Source organism: Ciona intestinalis, chromosome 11 (assembly GCF_000224145.3).
Source record: "Ciona intestinalis chromosome 11, KH, whole genome shotgun sequence".
Taxonomy (NCBI): domain Eukaryota; kingdom Metazoa; phylum Chordata; class Ascidiacea; order Phlebobranchia; family Cionidae; genus Ciona; species Ciona intestinalis.
In genome coordinates this window covers 4,991,643-5,009,199 of record NC_020176.2, presented here as the reverse complement: position 1 = coordinate 5,009,199, position 17,557 = coordinate 4,991,643, and the positions used below count along the sequence as shown (strand labels likewise).

Below are 17,557 nucleotides of genomic sequence, written 5' to 3'. Positions count from 1 at the left end.
CTAAAAGTTAAAACCAACATTTCCTGGCAGACCTGGCTTACATTGCAGTCAAACAAACTCCACATTAACTATACACCTGAAGCTGCAAACACGTTCGTAATATTTACTTTACGCGCCAACCGTTAGAGTGCGCTGTGGATCTATACATTACATATTGTTGGGGTCGCCGTGAACTGCAACGAAAAGTTCTTGATGTTTTAGTATTTTAAAACGAGCAAGATGTTTCCAAGTTAGGAATTTAGGACAGTTACTGTTTACAGTATATGCAGTACATTACGTACGTTGTTTGGAATGGTATTATCTGTAAATACCATCGACAATTAAATTCACATTTAGGATACACTGTATTTGCATTTAACCGTTACCATGATCGCATAATGATGTTTTAATAGCCAAGTATGCCCTTGTATATGAGCAGGATTAGGCTCGTACACAAAGAAGTTCCTACAAGTCACAAGCTGTGCGACTAAATTGTATCATGTGTATAATGTTACTGCCCTATCTATAATATTAATCACCCACAAAGTTACATACATGGTAAAACTTGTTAACGAGCACGAGGTGTATGAAACACAACACCCGTGTTATAAGCCATTCTTAAATAACTTTTATTCATACTTCTGAATCTGCTTATATACGCAACTTTTTAAATAAGAAAAAGCAAATACAGATAAAACTGCAAAAAGACTGAAATACTAATATACTACGTGAAAGAAAACAGTTTGTCAAATTTTCATTGAAGATTTATTTTACATCCGGCAAAACACAACATGCAACAACAAAAGATAAATAAGTAGTTTGTAAAACGAGCATAACTTGTGTAATAACGCTGTACTGTCGGTAATTCGGAATAATTGGCGTAGCTCCTAATAACATAACTTTCTATCTACCGCCTATATCTCCATTCTGGATATATTTGTCAAAAAAGAAGACGTTTGACGTCAGCAGCAGTGTTGACCATTTGTTTTCGCTTGGAGGGCAACATCGATATCTTTTTAAAAGGTTTAGGGGTCGCTTTGATTCAAAAGAATTTGAAATGTCTGGGCGAACTTCGTTCTCTTGTACTTTGACGTAATAAACCTAAAAATAGAATCGTTACTTACATATACATGGATAGTTTGCTAGTTTAAGGTCTATGTCTATATTTAATATATGGTAAGACACCACTCCATTTGGCCTGGGGTTAAGAGGTTCATCACCCTTTTAAAATGACTGTCTGCTTGACGGCGCGCATAAGGATCACCCAACAAGGTAATAGGTTTAGTTATCTTTTCGATTACAACGAAGGTTGCAGTTAATTAAAACGACGATGAAAAAGAAATTAGCAGCAAAACAACAGTCGTTAAAACACGCCACGGATAAGTTTGTTAGAAATTGCGTTTTCCGAATACGACTTGTAAGTTGCGAACTTTAGTTTTACCTTTTTCTAAACTCGGCAGGTTGCCAGTGTTGATATATTCGGGGTAATTATCGTTTTCCTTTTGCAGGAGAGCTTTCGGGTCGTCCGGTAACGGTGAGGGCCTGTAAATAAAAAAAACAATAATTTATACATAAAATATAATATGGTGAAATATTGATGCTAAGCCGGGATAAAAATTAAATACAAATAAGCATCTTAATAAAAAATAATAAACTCTCGTTGTTTACAAGCATGAAAAATTAATTCAAATGATAACATACCGTACGGTAGAGGAGGGTTTATCGTTTAAATTATGCATGAGCAAATATAATTGACAAATAATTTCCGCATGTTTTTGAACCGCCATTAATGCAATGTCATAAAGTATTAATGCCCTTTACACCAAAGTATTTTTAGAACGTTGTTGCGGTAGTATATGCTTCATATCATACCATTTGGTAATAAAAAAGGATGTTTTATGTAACTCATATTCCAACGACTCTTAAAAGAGCGTTGACGCGTTGTTAATTGTTTAAAACAAGATCAGAAAATATGGGATATTATGTCATATCCCATCTTACCCCACAGTGCAATATATTCAACAGAACTAACTCCAATGACGACGTGTGTTCATTTTTTTATTTCCAATAGCCATAAACATAATCGTTTGTATTTTTTGACCCCATTTATATTTGTGTAGAATATTGTTATCGTTATATTGTTACGTCACACTTACGATTTAGTGATCCTTGGTTTAATTATCAACGTCACAGAGACTGGGGAATTTCTCACGACTTCTGACAACATCTCGACGCTCGTTACTCGGTTCCCATTGGCTGCTACTATCTGATCACGTGGCTGGATAACACCCAATCGCATGGCAGGTCCGCCTTCAAGGACTCGGTTCACGACCACTTTACCGTCGCTGAGGGGAATTACAGTGATGCCGATTCCTGGAAGAAAGGGAGGTTTATATTGGGGAACACTGGGATAAGTTTTGTATGTGGCAACACTGTTTAATTAGCTGTAAAACTGCATTGGGTTTATCTATGTTAAAATTGATGACCAGCGCTGTGGTTCAGTGGTTAGTTAGGTGAATGAAACGTAATTTAAGACAAGACGTGCATTGTTCCAATCCAGTGGTCACTAATGGGTTGTAGCAACCTTTTTGTTGGGATAATGGACAAATCTGGTCTAAATTCCATCTCCCACTCTAAATAAAGACCACACTTAAGTAAAATATAATCACTACTTTTCGTAAACAATGAACCCCGTACGAAACACCCACTGTACAATATGTAAGAAACGGTATGCAGGTCCCATATAGCATGCTAATACTTTATACAGTAAATAAGTTGCATTTATTAATCCTCACCCGTCCCGCTGTTACGATGGTTAGGAAGTTCAACTTTCCGACAATCTTTCATTTTCAGGTCGATGACGTTGGTGCCATTGACGTCATTATTGTTCGGTGAAGTGGAACGTAACCGTTGGATGGCGCTCTCAGCAGTGATGATGGAGCTGTTAAGTTGTTTGTATCTCATGATGTCTTGGCGGTTCTGATGGAATAAAAACATTTTATCATTTTGAGCATTACGTATAACTGTTACCTTTAATATAAATAACGCTGAAAAACAGTGGTCACTAATGGGTTATCCAAAATGTCAGCCATACAGAAAAAACAGTCACTCACAAAGTTACATACGTGGTGGTAACTTGTAAGCGGGCATGAGATGTAGGAAACAGGACACCCGTGTTATAACGCGACTGTCGTTATCCCACCATGTAAGGATAAATAAGATTCATTCGTTCATTTATATTTTTTATTCCAAAATATTACACTTGTGAATTTTATCCCAATCCACTCCAACCCAAGAGCCCTTTAGTTAGGTGGTGATAAAACGTGCATATAACTCTCGTGCTAATTACCGTCATCGTTATTAATGATTCGCATTCATCATAGGCGTCCCCAACTTCCTGTTGCATTGTTATATATTTATTATCACGAATCATTTCCCTTTCCCAATTAAAAGTTTTTAATTAATGTGGCGTCTGCATGGCGTTACTAAACGATTTGAAACCGGAGACTTCCTATTTGTTTTACGGCCACAGTACACGTACTTAATTTTTTGCTTGGCGATTTCAACTTATAACAAATTTCAACTTATACAGTAGGGTGGGAAAAGATGGGACACCTTTATCACATAATATCCAAAGATCCGGATCGTGTTTCAAACAATAAACAACGGTCTAAAATCGAGTAAAAAGATGTCCCATTTTCCCCCGCCCTACTATGTTTGCTAAAACATGCTATTTTACAAATGTTTGATAAATCATATTAACTGTTCAAGGATTCGGTAAATTCTATCTTAAAAACGAGTTATAACTTAACGTTATGGCCAATACACCTTCCTATACAACAGTTCATTTTAAGTTCATTCTTCAAACTTAGCCACAGGAAATTACGTAATAAACGAGGTATTATGACATCATATTCCCTCAAGTACCATTGTCCTACAGAAGTGTTCCAGGAGAACGGGATATTAATATTTCAATTTCATTTTGCTTTTCAATGTTACAGCGACAATACTTTTAAACTGTTGTATTGTACAAGTGAGATCCTAGACACCAGACATGGAAATATGTTTTATTTATAACCTGCCATACCGTCTGTCATTCCAACCTTTCGCACCTATTTGCGTATAACTGTACGTAGATACCTTGTAAAAGATACATAAATTGTGCCATTTTACTCACACTCACACGACGTCACAGTGACGTATTCAACCATATGACGTCACGCTAGCGTCGAATTTTCGGTAAGCAAAGAAAACTGATATTAAAACAATTTTCGGTAAGCAAAGAAAACTGATATTAAAACACTTTTCTCATCAGCGAATAACGAGAACAGCAATTGGAATTTCGATTAAACCGATCTCGTCTTCGGCTAATGGAAAGTAAGCGATGCAGGGCAAGATAAAGACGTGCTATCTACCCACGAAGGACTGAGAAGTGCTTAAGTGAGGAGAAATGAACTTTCAAAGAGCCGGGCTGGCTTGATGTTATCCTGGGCCAGTAGCGCATTGGGATAAGACGCCATTTACCGCAAGTGATTCTCCGCAAGCCTTCATTCACTGAGGCAAAGATAATTAAACTGGGAAGCTTTTGAGGCAGTTTAACCATTAACCACTAAGCGTTAAACGGTCGGGGCCGCCGCCATTATTTTGAACTACAGGCTTCGCTAATGGGGGATTTAGATTAATCGAACCCGAGAAATAATAAACAACCTCAATACCTTATTATGTCATAGCTGGAGGCGCCAGCAGGTTTAGTGGGAGAAATTATTTTAAACATTTTTAATAAGTTCGTTATTTTTTCGAACAATAACTTGTTAGTCGCACGTCGGTATTGTGACGTCACAGGCATGATTCACATCTGCGCGACGACATCTCGGGTTCCAATTCTCAATAAAAACGAAAATAACTGGAATTTATTATCTTTTTTTTTAAATAAATGACTTTATTTGTCTCTTCCATCACGGCAACGAAGATTAGAGTAGCAAACAAAATCAAAACGGCTGAAAGTAACGGTGAAACCACAGTCGCTATATCGCTTATGGGTTAAACCCAAGTAAACATTTATTTGAACAAGGGGTGTTCGTAATATGAGGTTAAATCGGGCATATCCTGGCTATAATTAATCGTGTATTCAGTGTTTAGTTAAAATACACTGCGTGGTTTGATATACATTCTCCTTTTCGAAGGATCCTGGGTTCAAACTACTAACTTAAACCACAACAGAACAATTACGTCGATTCTCCTGAACAATGAAGCCAAACGAACCGTGTGGTTTCATAATCCCCGCGGTGTTGCCGAAACGACCAACGTTTTTGGGCCAAAATTGTCGAATAAACTTCCAAAAATAAACCTGACGCAACATCGTATATTTAGTGCATATTGTAAGCCATAATAAACATACACAAATACCCGTTGTGTAAAGCTACAATCACCAACACATCGGTAAATAAAACATTACTTTTCACTTACTACGGTTTATTTAAAAACTTTAAAACGAAACCAACACCAAAAATGGCGACGTCACTTTATCAAACGTCACAAATCGGTCAGTGACGATGACAATTGACCTCATTTTGACGTCATTGGTTTTCTAACTGGTGTCAAATTCACAACTTACACTCTGAGTAATATCTCGTGCTATATATAATACATTAGTACGTGTATTGTAGCGTCTACAACCCGTATAACATGTGTAGGTACTAGGCAGTACTATCAACCATAACGTTCCAGCCACACAAAAATATTTATTGAGAAAAGGACTTTCTTTGTCTAATTAACTTTCCCGCTCCGTGTCGCGTCTCTATTGTATGGGAACCATGGTACCGGTTCATAACAATCTCATTTTTACTTAGATAGACTTTGCGACAAATACCACGATATTGACGTCACAGAAATGTAAAAACCACCTTCGATTGAAAGTTGAAACGCGGGGTAAAATGGGACAATACGTATGTCCCAAATTCCCCTACCTTACTATATATATTATCGGCCATGAAAAATCCTATCTGACACTTCAATACCGGTTTAATTATTTAGGCATCTGGTAAGGAGGTCGTTTATCCTTGGCTTGCTTTGATTTATCCAGGTGTGATTCGCCGCATGTGGTTTATGTGGTTAAGTGGGGGCGTATATTTGATTTCATGGAAGTGAAATATTTCAAGGCGTGCGCTGCTGGAGATATAATATTTGGTTCCGGGTTTGAAATTAATGATAGAATGACATTCAGCTCACGTGTGTGGTAGCGACGGTCGGTATAACAATCTGTTTCATACGCCTCGTGCTGCACCAAGTATGTAACTTATTTATCCTCGCAAGGCGGAGAAACGACAGTCGTTATAACAAGGGTGTTATGTTTTATACACCTCGTGCCCGCTAACAAGTTACCACGTATGTAACTTTGTGGGTGACTGTTTTTCTGCATGGTTGAAAACTTAGACAACCCATTAATGACCACTGGGTTGGAGCAATTACTTATATGTCTTGCCCAAGGATACATACGCCACATTGGTGGCAAAGACGAACCTCGAACCCCAAGTTACATGGCGATCCATAAACCACTGCTGAGCCACGCCGTTTGCCGGATTTAGAACAACTCATCAAAGCGAATTACGCGGTTCATTGTTTCACAACAAACGAAACGATTCTTATGATAATTCAGCAGCGACAAAAATACCCGAATCTGAACACCCGTGCTAAACAATAAACACCACAAATCGATTATATCTCTGCTAGAAACTCCTGGCTGCCATTTTGGGATTAGCATGTGGATGCAACAACCATAAGCGAAGCAGCCATGGCCAGCTTAGAAACTGTTCAGTTAGGACCAAACATTGTGCACGTAGGAAGATAATGTTTAGCACCGACAGCCAAGCTTTTATTCCACACTTTTCCTCAAATTATTTTAACCCATAATATATTTTACGTCTGACGTTTTGTTGACATTTTTATTCTTTTCGACCTTTTAAATAATTTGATTTTCGCTACCATACCAAATATGTTGTTATAAAAGTTAAACTATATTATTGTATGCTTACAACTTTGTGGAACGTAGTTTTAAAATCGCGTGGTAAAACATTAATTTACGTTTAATATTTGGGCGGCCGAAGAAAAGAATCATTTGCCTAATATGGCCGCACATGCAATGCAATACAGGGCGTAAGAGCACGAAGCTTTGGTTTTCGATACTCGAGTAATGAGAATTCGGAGGCGGTTTGTAATTCAACCCGATGTAGCAGGAAACTGGAATGCAATTTACAAGTTCCTGTACAGCGGTTTCATTGGAAGTAGTTCGAATTGGCGACTAATTAATAAGGGGTTGATTTATTAATGGGGTACGCGTGAGGCCGAATTACGTGTGTTAAAACAACTGTACAGTGAGCACAATGTTACACCATGTGTGTCTGGTGTATAAGAAGACACCCACGTTATAACTCTACAGTGAGCATGAGGTGTATGAATACACTATGTGTGTCTGATGGTGTATAAGAAGACACCCATGTTGTAACTCGACGGTGAGCATGAGGTGTATGAATACACCATGTTTGCCAGGTGTATAAGAAGACACCCATGTTATAGCTCAACAGTGAGCATGAGGTGTATAAATACACCATGTGTGTCTGGTGTATACGAATACACCCATGTTATAACTCGACAGTGAGCATGAGGTGTATGAATACACCATGTGTGTCTGGTGTATAAGAAGACACCCATGTTATAACTCGACAGCGAGCATGGGGTGCAACAATAATTACACAGCTTATCCATACAGAAGCCAGGCTTGACATAAATATTTTGACAGCAGGGCGACATTTCAAACAACATGTGTGTTATTGCGATGGCTTCCCACCCCCATTCTCCTTACACGCATACTCAATAATGTTCGCCCATTTCTCTCGCTTTTTCTCCGCTTAGTTTCTTTATTATATCACCGATTCCTCTTTTTCCCGATTTTCTCCCACCGTCTGCTGTACGCCAGCGGCATCGGTTCCCTTATCTCACCAACACAGTTGAATTACACCAAAGATCATACAATACTACAATCGATTAACCAAATGGCGTAAATCCAATAATTTGTTGTTACATTTCAATCGCTTGATTCTCACGCTTGCGATCAAAGCGAACGCGAGACTTGGGCGCTCAGTTTCAATTTTACCATTTTAGGCGAAAAGGGCGAAGCTGAGTTCTGTAGTGCCAATAGATCCTTATATGTGACTGCATTGACTCAATATTTATTCACTTTCTATTTTATCCGACTATAGCAAGCGTCAGGCCAGTTTATATAACTCCAGAAACGCAATATTCTATAAGTGAGGTCTTACAGCAAAAAGGCTGGGATTTTGACCAGAGTTGGCCCACCACCACCAAAATACACCAAACAATATACATAGTTACACACCTTATAGTGTATATATGATACAAACAATATACAAACCTTATAATGTATGAGTTGTATTTGTATTTGCGCCACCCAACCGGTGCCTTCCTTGCACCGGAATGTCATGACCTCCCCTTGCTCGGTTTCCACGTTAAAATAATCCGTTCTTGTGGTTTCTTCTTCGTGTATTTTTGTCACTTTCTTAATATGACATAACGGTACAGTTCTATGACATCGTCCATCACGTTTGGAGCCTCTGTACAATCGCAGGGCTTCGCTATCCAGCACGCAAAACTTTCGTTTCCACACCGGCCCGATACGGATCCTCCGACGGTCCACTTTCTTTTCCAGCGTCCCCTCGCACACGGTGGATGCAGGCTCTGCTCCCATATCGCTTTGTTCAGAGTTTTTTCGGCAACAATATGAACAATTGAAGCAATTATTGAAAGAATCGCCCTCGCGGCCTAAAGAAAGGCGTACGTTCTCGTATTCCACTTTGGCCTTTATTACGTCACTGTTACGTCACCGACTGTTACGTCACACGGACTAAATTCGAGATTTATATTCTAAACATAAGTTAATCCGACACACCACAAACATCGATGACTAAAATGACTCGGTCCTGTGAAAAGATCGGTCGATGACTTGGGAGAAAGTAAAGATATGTTAACTATTATTAACCGTGGTTTGGAAAGTACTAACGTTTTACTTTAACAACGAAAATATATATTTGCTGTACTATTAATCAGACTTGATGTCGTGACCTGCATATTTAGTTTTAATTTTAATTAAATTTCTGCCCAAACTAAAGCTTTCGTGACAACACACGAAATATGCAAGTCTACATATACTATACACACATATATATATATACTATATATATATATATACATATATATCATCTAAACCGCTCACGAAATACTGAGTTACGGAAACTATAACACTTCTACCACGACACACAGTTGGACTTTATCATATACCTTTGTTTACACAACGCCTCGACTACCAATAACTAAACTAATGTACACAAACTACCACCGTATCCTTGCATTATAGACACCGACATTTTGATCTATAAGCTACCCTGCCTCTCACCATATTACGTTTCACAGAACTCTGAACTTCGTACCTAAACAAATAATCACCCACAAAGTTACATAGGCAGTAACTCGTAAGCTGGAACGAAGTGTATGAAACTGAACACCTGTGTTATAATGATTGTCGTTTCCTCGCTATGCGGGTATAAATAAACCAAATCCATCACAAAGCGTTGTACAATTGCACCTCACACCATGCCGTCATGCCCAACGAACTGAAAACTCGCGCTGTTACCTCTCAAGTCATTTCAAGAAAAGAAAAAGGGAACTTTTTCTCTTTACCAAGCGGTCGATGCCTCGCCATCCAGACGAAACGCAGGCCAAGGTTTGTTTAATTATTGCTTATTATAATAATTACAGCGTAGGACGAGACACAGGTTCAATTCAGGTTCATGCTCCACGTATTTATCTTCACCAATACACTTAACATAATGCTGAACCATTTCTCCTGTAAAGCCGCGCATATAATACATACCTTAAGCTGAATACGGGTTTACAATAAAACTGAACCGCCACAGCTTTTACAGAACACAATAACACATAATTTATAAGCATTTAGGATTTTAGGTAATATTGGAGCGATCGACTGAATCCCTCCGCATATTGACGTGTTCTTTGCATAATGACCACGCGTTTTAACATTTGTTTGATGATCATAATCAAATAAAGGCGTCAACGGTTTCGTGACATCTGGATTCGTGGAGACTTAAACACATTGTGTAGGCGAGTAGTCCTATAACGTATCTTGGTTTATATTTGCGAACAAATAAAGCGCGCCGGTGAAAAATGCGATTGGAAATATGGCGGCAGACGACGTGACCAAAATGACGGGGGCAATTTCTCCAAAAAACTGTCGTTTGAGATATTTACCTGACTAGACTGTGTTGTTTTGTGCTGTGAATGTTTTCTCTATCTGTATGTCTCACAAGTCGCCAATCCCTATTTCCCGCCCGACGAGGAATTAAATGACTAAGAATTACGTCAGGGATAAGAATATGACGTCACACCTTACTCATCCAGCGTGGTGTAGCGCGAATTTATTGAGAAAAACAAAAGTGAATGCTGGTGTGCTGAATACCTCACGTGCAGTAACCATCAATAGTAGGAATTTCAAAGTAAATAAGACGAATCGACATTTCAGCGAGCAGCTTTACTGTGTTGTTGCCTCCCTTGTTATTATTTCTCGCATAGTTTAGGACTTACTCATGTATAATGTGCATTTTGAATCTTTAACTAATAAACAATAATTTAAAACAAAATGTTTCGTGTAAAACTGCAAAATGATGTTTTAGTTTAAAGTTTGTTGAGGGCGTCAAACTTTTAAGAATACTTGGATGTAATTCGTTACCATTCCCACCAATACATTACTTTACGACGTTTGTGACCACACCTTACGCATATATTAATAGCAAAGCTTTGGCGAACCAACTACAAAAACTATATTTCAAATAACTCTTATGCTGAAAGCATGAAATAATTGAACTTTTGCAAATCAATCAAATGGCTTTGTGACCCATTGTAGTAACCTGACCCTTGCGATTCCAAAAGGCGTTGTTAATTGTTAAAACACGATTAGAGAAGTATTTGATATTATGTGATAACGATATCCATCTAACCCCACACAACTAACATAATAGCAACAACATCAATGTTTGTTGCATCCAAATAATGAACAGGTGCTTATCGATTGTTTGTGATGTTTATTGATTTCTCTGTTTTTGCTTAGAATTTTCGCGTATGAAGAGAAATGCCGTTGGGTCAACGAATAAATATGATTGAATGTTGTTTTGTATCCTCACATGGCAGACAATGACAGTCGTTATAACACGGATGATCTGTTTCATACACCTCGTGTCCGCTTACAAGTTACCACGTATGTAACTTTGTGGGTGATTGTTTTTATGTATGGCTGACAACTTGGAACACCCATTAGTGACCACTGGGTTGGAGCAACTACTGGTAAGTACCTTGCCCAAGGACACATACATCCACAATGGTAGCAGCGTCGAATCGACGTTCCTAAACAAACGTTCAAATTCCATTACCCCGCCCAGTCGCGACTTAACCATTGAAAACTCCCAAAGAACCAACTATGGCGCAATCGCGTATAATAGCGGTACGACTATGACGTCATGCTACATCTCATTCACAGTGTTTGTCAATGGGAGCGTCAATCGCGATCACTCAATTCTAAAATTCTTTAAATAGAGAGCGAAGTCGCGAATCGAATTCCAGAAGCGAAACTCTTTTACCAGAATTCTCTCATTGTTTGCTTTGCTTACGTCACAAAGGAGAATCACGCGGGCAGGGTCTAACATGAATGTGACATCATTATAACAAGATCTTTACAACGTGACGTCATCGTGACGTCATGTAACTTCCGGTTAGGTTTACGTAATCGTTTTACGATAAGTCTAAAGTTGAAAGTTTTTGTGAATTTGATCTGTGACGTCATTATTGCATCATCGCGTGTTCCGTTTCATTTAGTAAGTTGGGGTAAGATGGTTCACGTTTTAATTCCTTTTTATCGTCCCATTTGGTAGCAAACTATTTACCGAATAATATAACTGCACTCCCACGACTTTAAAACCGCTGTTAAATGTTAAGAAAACGTTTAGGTCATGTGTGATGTTATGTGCCAACGGTGTCCAATGACCTATCTCACTCCACAGCGCTATATTATGTAGCAAATATTTGTAAATAGGTTTGTAATGGTGTTGTGGGGTGAATACATGTGTGGATAAACATTACGTAACTTTTACTATTTAACCATTTGATTAAAATAACAAAGCCATGCTTAGTTAACATAAAAAGAAATGAACTTAACAGTCGTTTAACACACTGACAAAATGGGAAGCTATTAGGTAATATGGACTTTGGACAAACCGTGTTCCAATGATATGACTGTATAGTAAGGTGGGGGAAGATGGGACGCCTTTTTATTCCATTTTCTCGTCCCATTTAGGTAGTAAACATAGAGCATTCAAAGAATTATCGATTCCCATAGACCATTGTTAATTGTTTAAAATACGATACTTAGACATAATGTGCCAAATGTGTCCCGTCTTCCCCCACTCTACTATTATAGTCACACAAACACCCCCCAAAATATTGTGTTACTTCTGCCACCAAGTGTAATTTAATACAGTATTTTTTAAGCTTTTCTGGCGTATAAAGCATTAATTTCATATCTTGCCGAGTGTCGAACGAAATGTTGGTATAAAATAAACAGTTTATACTAGAGGACTCGTGAAAGAAATATTTTACATACAATTTTTACATAGTTAAAATGGCATATAAATATGCTTGCATATTTGTTTAATTATCTAACGGGTAATTAAAATTTAAAAAATAAAAATACAACTTATCATGAGAATATCGGAACAAAAACACGTTTTTTTTTGTTTTTTAAATACAAATTTTGCAAACATAGTCATCTTTATCAGCACCATGCGGTTGTTATTTGCCCAAAATAAATATTTTTTCTAACTTTTATTTTAAAATCTGTTCTTTACGTTTGGACTATTCGTATTGATATATTCTTTTGGGTAAAAACTTTTTCATTGGCTATATTTATTTTAATAATTAAACATTGTCCCCTAACTATTGTTCCTTTTATTAATGGATTGTAATGTAATAATAAGTGACGACTTTAATATGACTCACAAAATGGCGGACGTCTACGTCACAATAATCTTCAATCGATTTAATTAAATTTTTATTTGAAAAAATCTGGAATGACATTTTCTTGCAACGTCGATTGTTCGATTTGTTACGTCATATTGAATAACAATGATTCATTGTTTCGTGAATAATAAAAATAATAAACAAGTACATTGGTATCCGTTGCTCTGCGCATGCGCAGCTTTGTGGCTTTAGTTGTTAAGATATATAAACCTGCGCGTGCGCAAAAGGTACATGGCTGAAAGTTAAAGCTGCGCAGAAAACGTATTTTTACTTGTGCTATGTTTTTAGAAGCCACGTTTTTACTCAGGTAGTTTTTTCTTTTACAGGTGTTAACGTCTGTCGTTTTGTTGCAAATTTCCTTCTCTTTTTTAACCTGAGAAATTTATAATTAGGTTTCACTTAGAAGTAAGCAATACAGACTTCCTTTTAATAAATGAATGAAAAAACCTAAAAAGTTTTTGGTAAACACTCATTAAATGAACATTTTTGTCATGGTGTTTCGGATACAAACGAATTTAAACCGAATTTGCATCAAAACTAAAGGAACCCCGGACATTTATGCATAAAATACTGGATATATATTTAGTTTATTTAAAAGGACGACAATATTTAATCATGGGGAAATAAAACAGGATGAAAAACATGATTTTCTTACATGTTCACTTAATGGGAATCGATTTTTAAAATAAGGATTCAGTAAACCCGTTTTAATTAAGCGACTTATTATAAAATGAAACAATTTTTTTAGAGTGTGTATTATCTTATAATGGAGAAAAATACGGCTTAACTTAAGACCCTTTTGAAATACAACAACCATTATTGAGAAACAGCCGGTACAGCAGTTATTGCATTCTACTAAAACCGCGGAAAATTTTTAATTGAATAAAATTGCGCCCTTCAGTTTAAGGTACATGGAAAAAACAAACCGTTTTAAGAATTATTTAAACGTTTTCCACCGGCACTAATTTAATCCGATAATTATGGGAAAACAAACGTTTTGAACAAATACTATTTTTTTTCCGTTAAAAGAAAAAAATAACAACTTTGCGAACGACAAATTAAGATTGTTTTTTAGGGGAAAAAAACTGGTTTTCCCATTCTTAATTTTTTCTTATTTGTTTTCTTTGTGTTATCGAAAAAAATCCTCCCTTTGGTTTAAAATACAATTCTTTTGTTATTTTGTTGATGATTTGTTAAAAATATTGAACGTCAAAACCTGAACTAATAAATTTGCAACGCTTAATTTTTTGTTGAAGATAAAAAGTTCAGATGTAATTTTCCCGCGTGATGTCATAATGCGCATTATCAGAACTCCGCCATTTTTAAATTAGGACTCTGTAAAGCTATTTTTTTTATAAAACTCCCATTCTTAAAAAACAGCTTTTTTTACAAACTTAATAAAATAAACTATTTTCCTTTAAATCGCGAAAAAGAGTCTGAGTTGGTTCGTTTTCAGACACGTTACAACAAACACGTAAGCCAGTTCTCCCAATTGCGATAAAATATCTATAACCCTCAATCTTCTGTCATACTTGGAGGGCGTCTCAGAAAAGAAAGATTTTATCAAATTTCTACAAACTTTGTAGGATACGGATCCTTTTGTTCACGTTTATAAAAAGGAGAAACGAACTTAGAGGCAGATTCCCAGGCTATTAATAGCCCAACCTTAAAACCACCAATTTATCAAAATAAACTTCGCATAAAGCGGCGCTTATACGGCAAAACTTAGGATAAATAATAATATTTTATGTAAATATTAATTTTCCGTCAGAAAACTAAATGCAAACACAAGTCATTGTATATATTGCCGTTGTAATGCAGTGTGTGATCGTTTATACAGCACCTCAATCTTTAACAAAATAAACAATATTATTTATATTTATTAAGGTATTATAAGCAAAAAGATCTATGTAATACCTTTACATACAAGGTGTATTTGCTTATACAGCATAGCACAACATATACAGAAAACACAAATTAAACCTAAATGCAATAAGTGGGGTAAGATGGGATACTGTTGGCGCATAATATCCCATATTATTTGATCATGTTTTAAACAATTAAAAACTTTCTTTTATAGAGTCGCGAGATATGGTTATATAATTCTGTAAATATTCTTTGTTTACTATTAAATGGGACGATAAAAGAGAATGAAACAAGAACCATCTTGCCCCAATCTACTATAGAAATAAAACTCAAATTTTAGGCTTAGTTTTATAATACAATATTGGACATTAGTATCTGATTAATTTCGCCTTTGCGAAAACGAAGAAAAAGGCTATACTACGTCACGCGACAGACATGGGCGTGTAAAATATGAAAGCTTTATAATCATTAAATTATGACGGCTATCTAACCAATATTGTGTGGTTTATGATACAGTATATCGGCCATTGATACAGACGTATGTTAGTTATGTTTAAGAGTAACTCACCTAGTTTTGTTCCAGCAAAATAGTTGGTGTATATATGTAACATATATATGCATATAGGCTGGCCAATGCTAACTAAAGTTTATTTTATAAGATATATTTTAAACTGTTCTGTTCTAAATTTTGATATAACGCTGACGTCATGCGTTGTCATAATAAAAACTATGACGTCACAACACTGCTCGCTTAACATTGGCTTTTTAGAAATTCAAATTTCAGTTAACTTTAGCAACTAATTAACTAATAGCCGCCGCTAAAAGACTGTTTTGCGCAAGAAACATGCGCAGTGATGTTAACACGGTTTAGGAATCTGCACGGCTCGTTTTTCGTCGATTTAAGCGCGGAAAATTAGGGTTAAAGTTAGGAGAAAGTGACTTCTGCAAGAACAAGTAATTATCACTAAGCGATGCTATATTTAGCTGGAGCGGTTAGCTGGTACACAAACACAGTAAAGCCGCTGCTATAAACATATATGTATTTACATAAAGCATAGGTTTAGTCCCGGACCAATGTATATAGTACTGCGGGGTAAGATAGATTCCTTCAGCACATAATATTCCATATTTTATAATCGTGTTATAACAATTAACAACGCTCTTTTAGAGTCGTGTGGAAACGGTTATATAATTCTGTAAATATTTTTTGTGTGGGACGATAAAAGAAAATTAAAACAGTGGCCATTTGGCTCTACATATTGAATATATATGGGTACTGGTGTATTTGTTTTATTAAATACATTTCCTATAATTCGTAAAGTTTTACATAACATTTGCTATACGATTATGAATGTAGAAATCGTTTGACACATTTTTTATAAGACGGATGATTTATCTTCGTAAAACCCTGTTCGCTCTTGTTGAGAAACGACCGATTATGTTTCGTATTCTGTCAGATCATTATCTGCCTAGCTGACAGAAATTAGACGAATTGAGAAATGCTGTGAACGGAAAAACTGCTTTGGAACCGAGTTGTATTCGCTTCGTTATCTGATTGAACACATTACCGGTTAGTTCTCACACAAGGTTGAAATGTTGGCAAAATAATCGGAGCAGGTTGACCATCTAAATATATCGACATCACTCTGTAACGTGACCCGTTTTTTCGGTTATTTTTTAATCATAATTTGAGAAATTGTACACGATTTGTACCTGGAGTGAAATTTATTGCCAAAATACTTTAATTCTTTAACAAGTGATTTTAGTTTCTTTTGGGATATTAAACGAATTGCGTTGGTAGTATACCAATAAAAAATTATGTTTCCACGCGTTTCTCTTTTACCACCTTCGTAAGTACTTCATATTAAATATATTTTAGTATCATTTGCCCAAAGGCCATTGTCCAGCGCTGTGGCACAGTGTTTTGGACGCCCGCCTCTAGCCCAAGTAGACGTATGTGCTCTTGGGCGAGACACCTAAAGGCAATTGTTCCAACCTAATGGTCACTAATGGGTCCAAATTGTAAGCCATACAAAAAATAAACATCTAAAAAGCTAAATACGTGGTAATTTTTGTGTTTAAATATCAGCCCTAAAGTTACTACGTCAAAAAACTTAAACATCTATGTTTCATAGAAACAACATTTTCTTCCGCCCGGTTTATAACGTCAGTTTTTTGTTTTGTTTTTTTCCTGAAATATTAAAAAACTGTTTGAGTCAAAAATACCAAAAGAAAATGTCTCAGCAAGATAAAGCATTGCTTAGTATGGTAAGTTGTAGCTTGTAGGCCTAGAATAAAAGCGCATAATGAGATTTTATTCATTCAGCGCCGTGGGGCGGTGGTTAGCGCGCTTTAGTCTAACCCAAAGGTAGAAGGTTCGAGGCTTGCCCCTGCTACCATTATGGGCACATTTAAAAATATTTCCCCACAAAAGTTTTGTCTCAGTAGTAGGTACTTTAAAGGTAATACAATGGTGTAGCATATCCACCATAACTAACACATTCTATATTTATAACACAGGAAACTGATGGCATGTGCAAAATTGACGAAGAAGTTT

The 17,557-nt window shown here is 36.6% G+C and overlaps 1 protein-coding gene and 1 long non-coding RNA gene across 3 annotated transcripts; one reads left to right on the top strand and one right to left on the bottom strand.

Moving 5' to 3' along the window:
• Window positions 1-893: 893 nt before the first annotated feature.
• LOC100178268 lies at window positions 894-8,997 on the bottom strand. 2 transcript variants are annotated; one of them, XM_026836854.1, is made up of 5 exons: window positions 8,408-8,997; window positions 2,775-2,958; window positions 2,136-2,352; window positions 1,421-1,521; window positions 894-1,080 (listed from the first exon to the last, which is right to left on the bottom strand). In XM_026836854.1, the coding sequence occupies exons 1-5, from the start codon at window positions 8,738-8,740 to the stop codon at window positions 1,022-1,024; spliced, it is 894 nt and encodes a 297-aa protein (XP_026692655.1). In that variant the 5' UTR covers window positions 8,741-8,997; the 3' UTR covers window positions 894-1,021. The 2 variants fall into 2 exon arrangements, with proteins under 2 accessions (XP_026692655.1, XP_026692656.1); XM_026836855.1 differs by lacking the exon at window positions 8,408-8,997 and adding an exon at window positions 3,329-3,606.
• Window positions 8,998-17,135: 8,138 nt separating this feature from the next.
• LOC113474660 lies at window positions 17,136-17,557 on the top strand. Its single transcript, XR_003396350.1, has 2 exons — window positions 17,136-17,268; window positions 17,521-17,557. It is a non-coding gene; the product is annotated as an uncharacterized LOC113474660 (long non-coding RNA).

Bases quoted from the DNA above. Each gene is read 5' to 3' on its own strand.
- LOC100178268 (XM_026836854.1), bottom strand. From the start codon at position 8,740: ATGGGAGCAGAGCCTGCATCCACCGTGTGCGAGGGGACGCTGGAAAAG. The intron at 2,959-8,407 runs GTTTGTATATTG...TTATTCCATCAG, and splicing joins TACAACTCATACATTATAAG to AACCGCCAAGACATCATGAG. The intron at 1,522-2,135 runs GTAAGTGTGACG...TTTTATTTACAG, and splicing joins AAACCAAGGATCACTAAATC to GCCCTCACCGTTACCGGACG.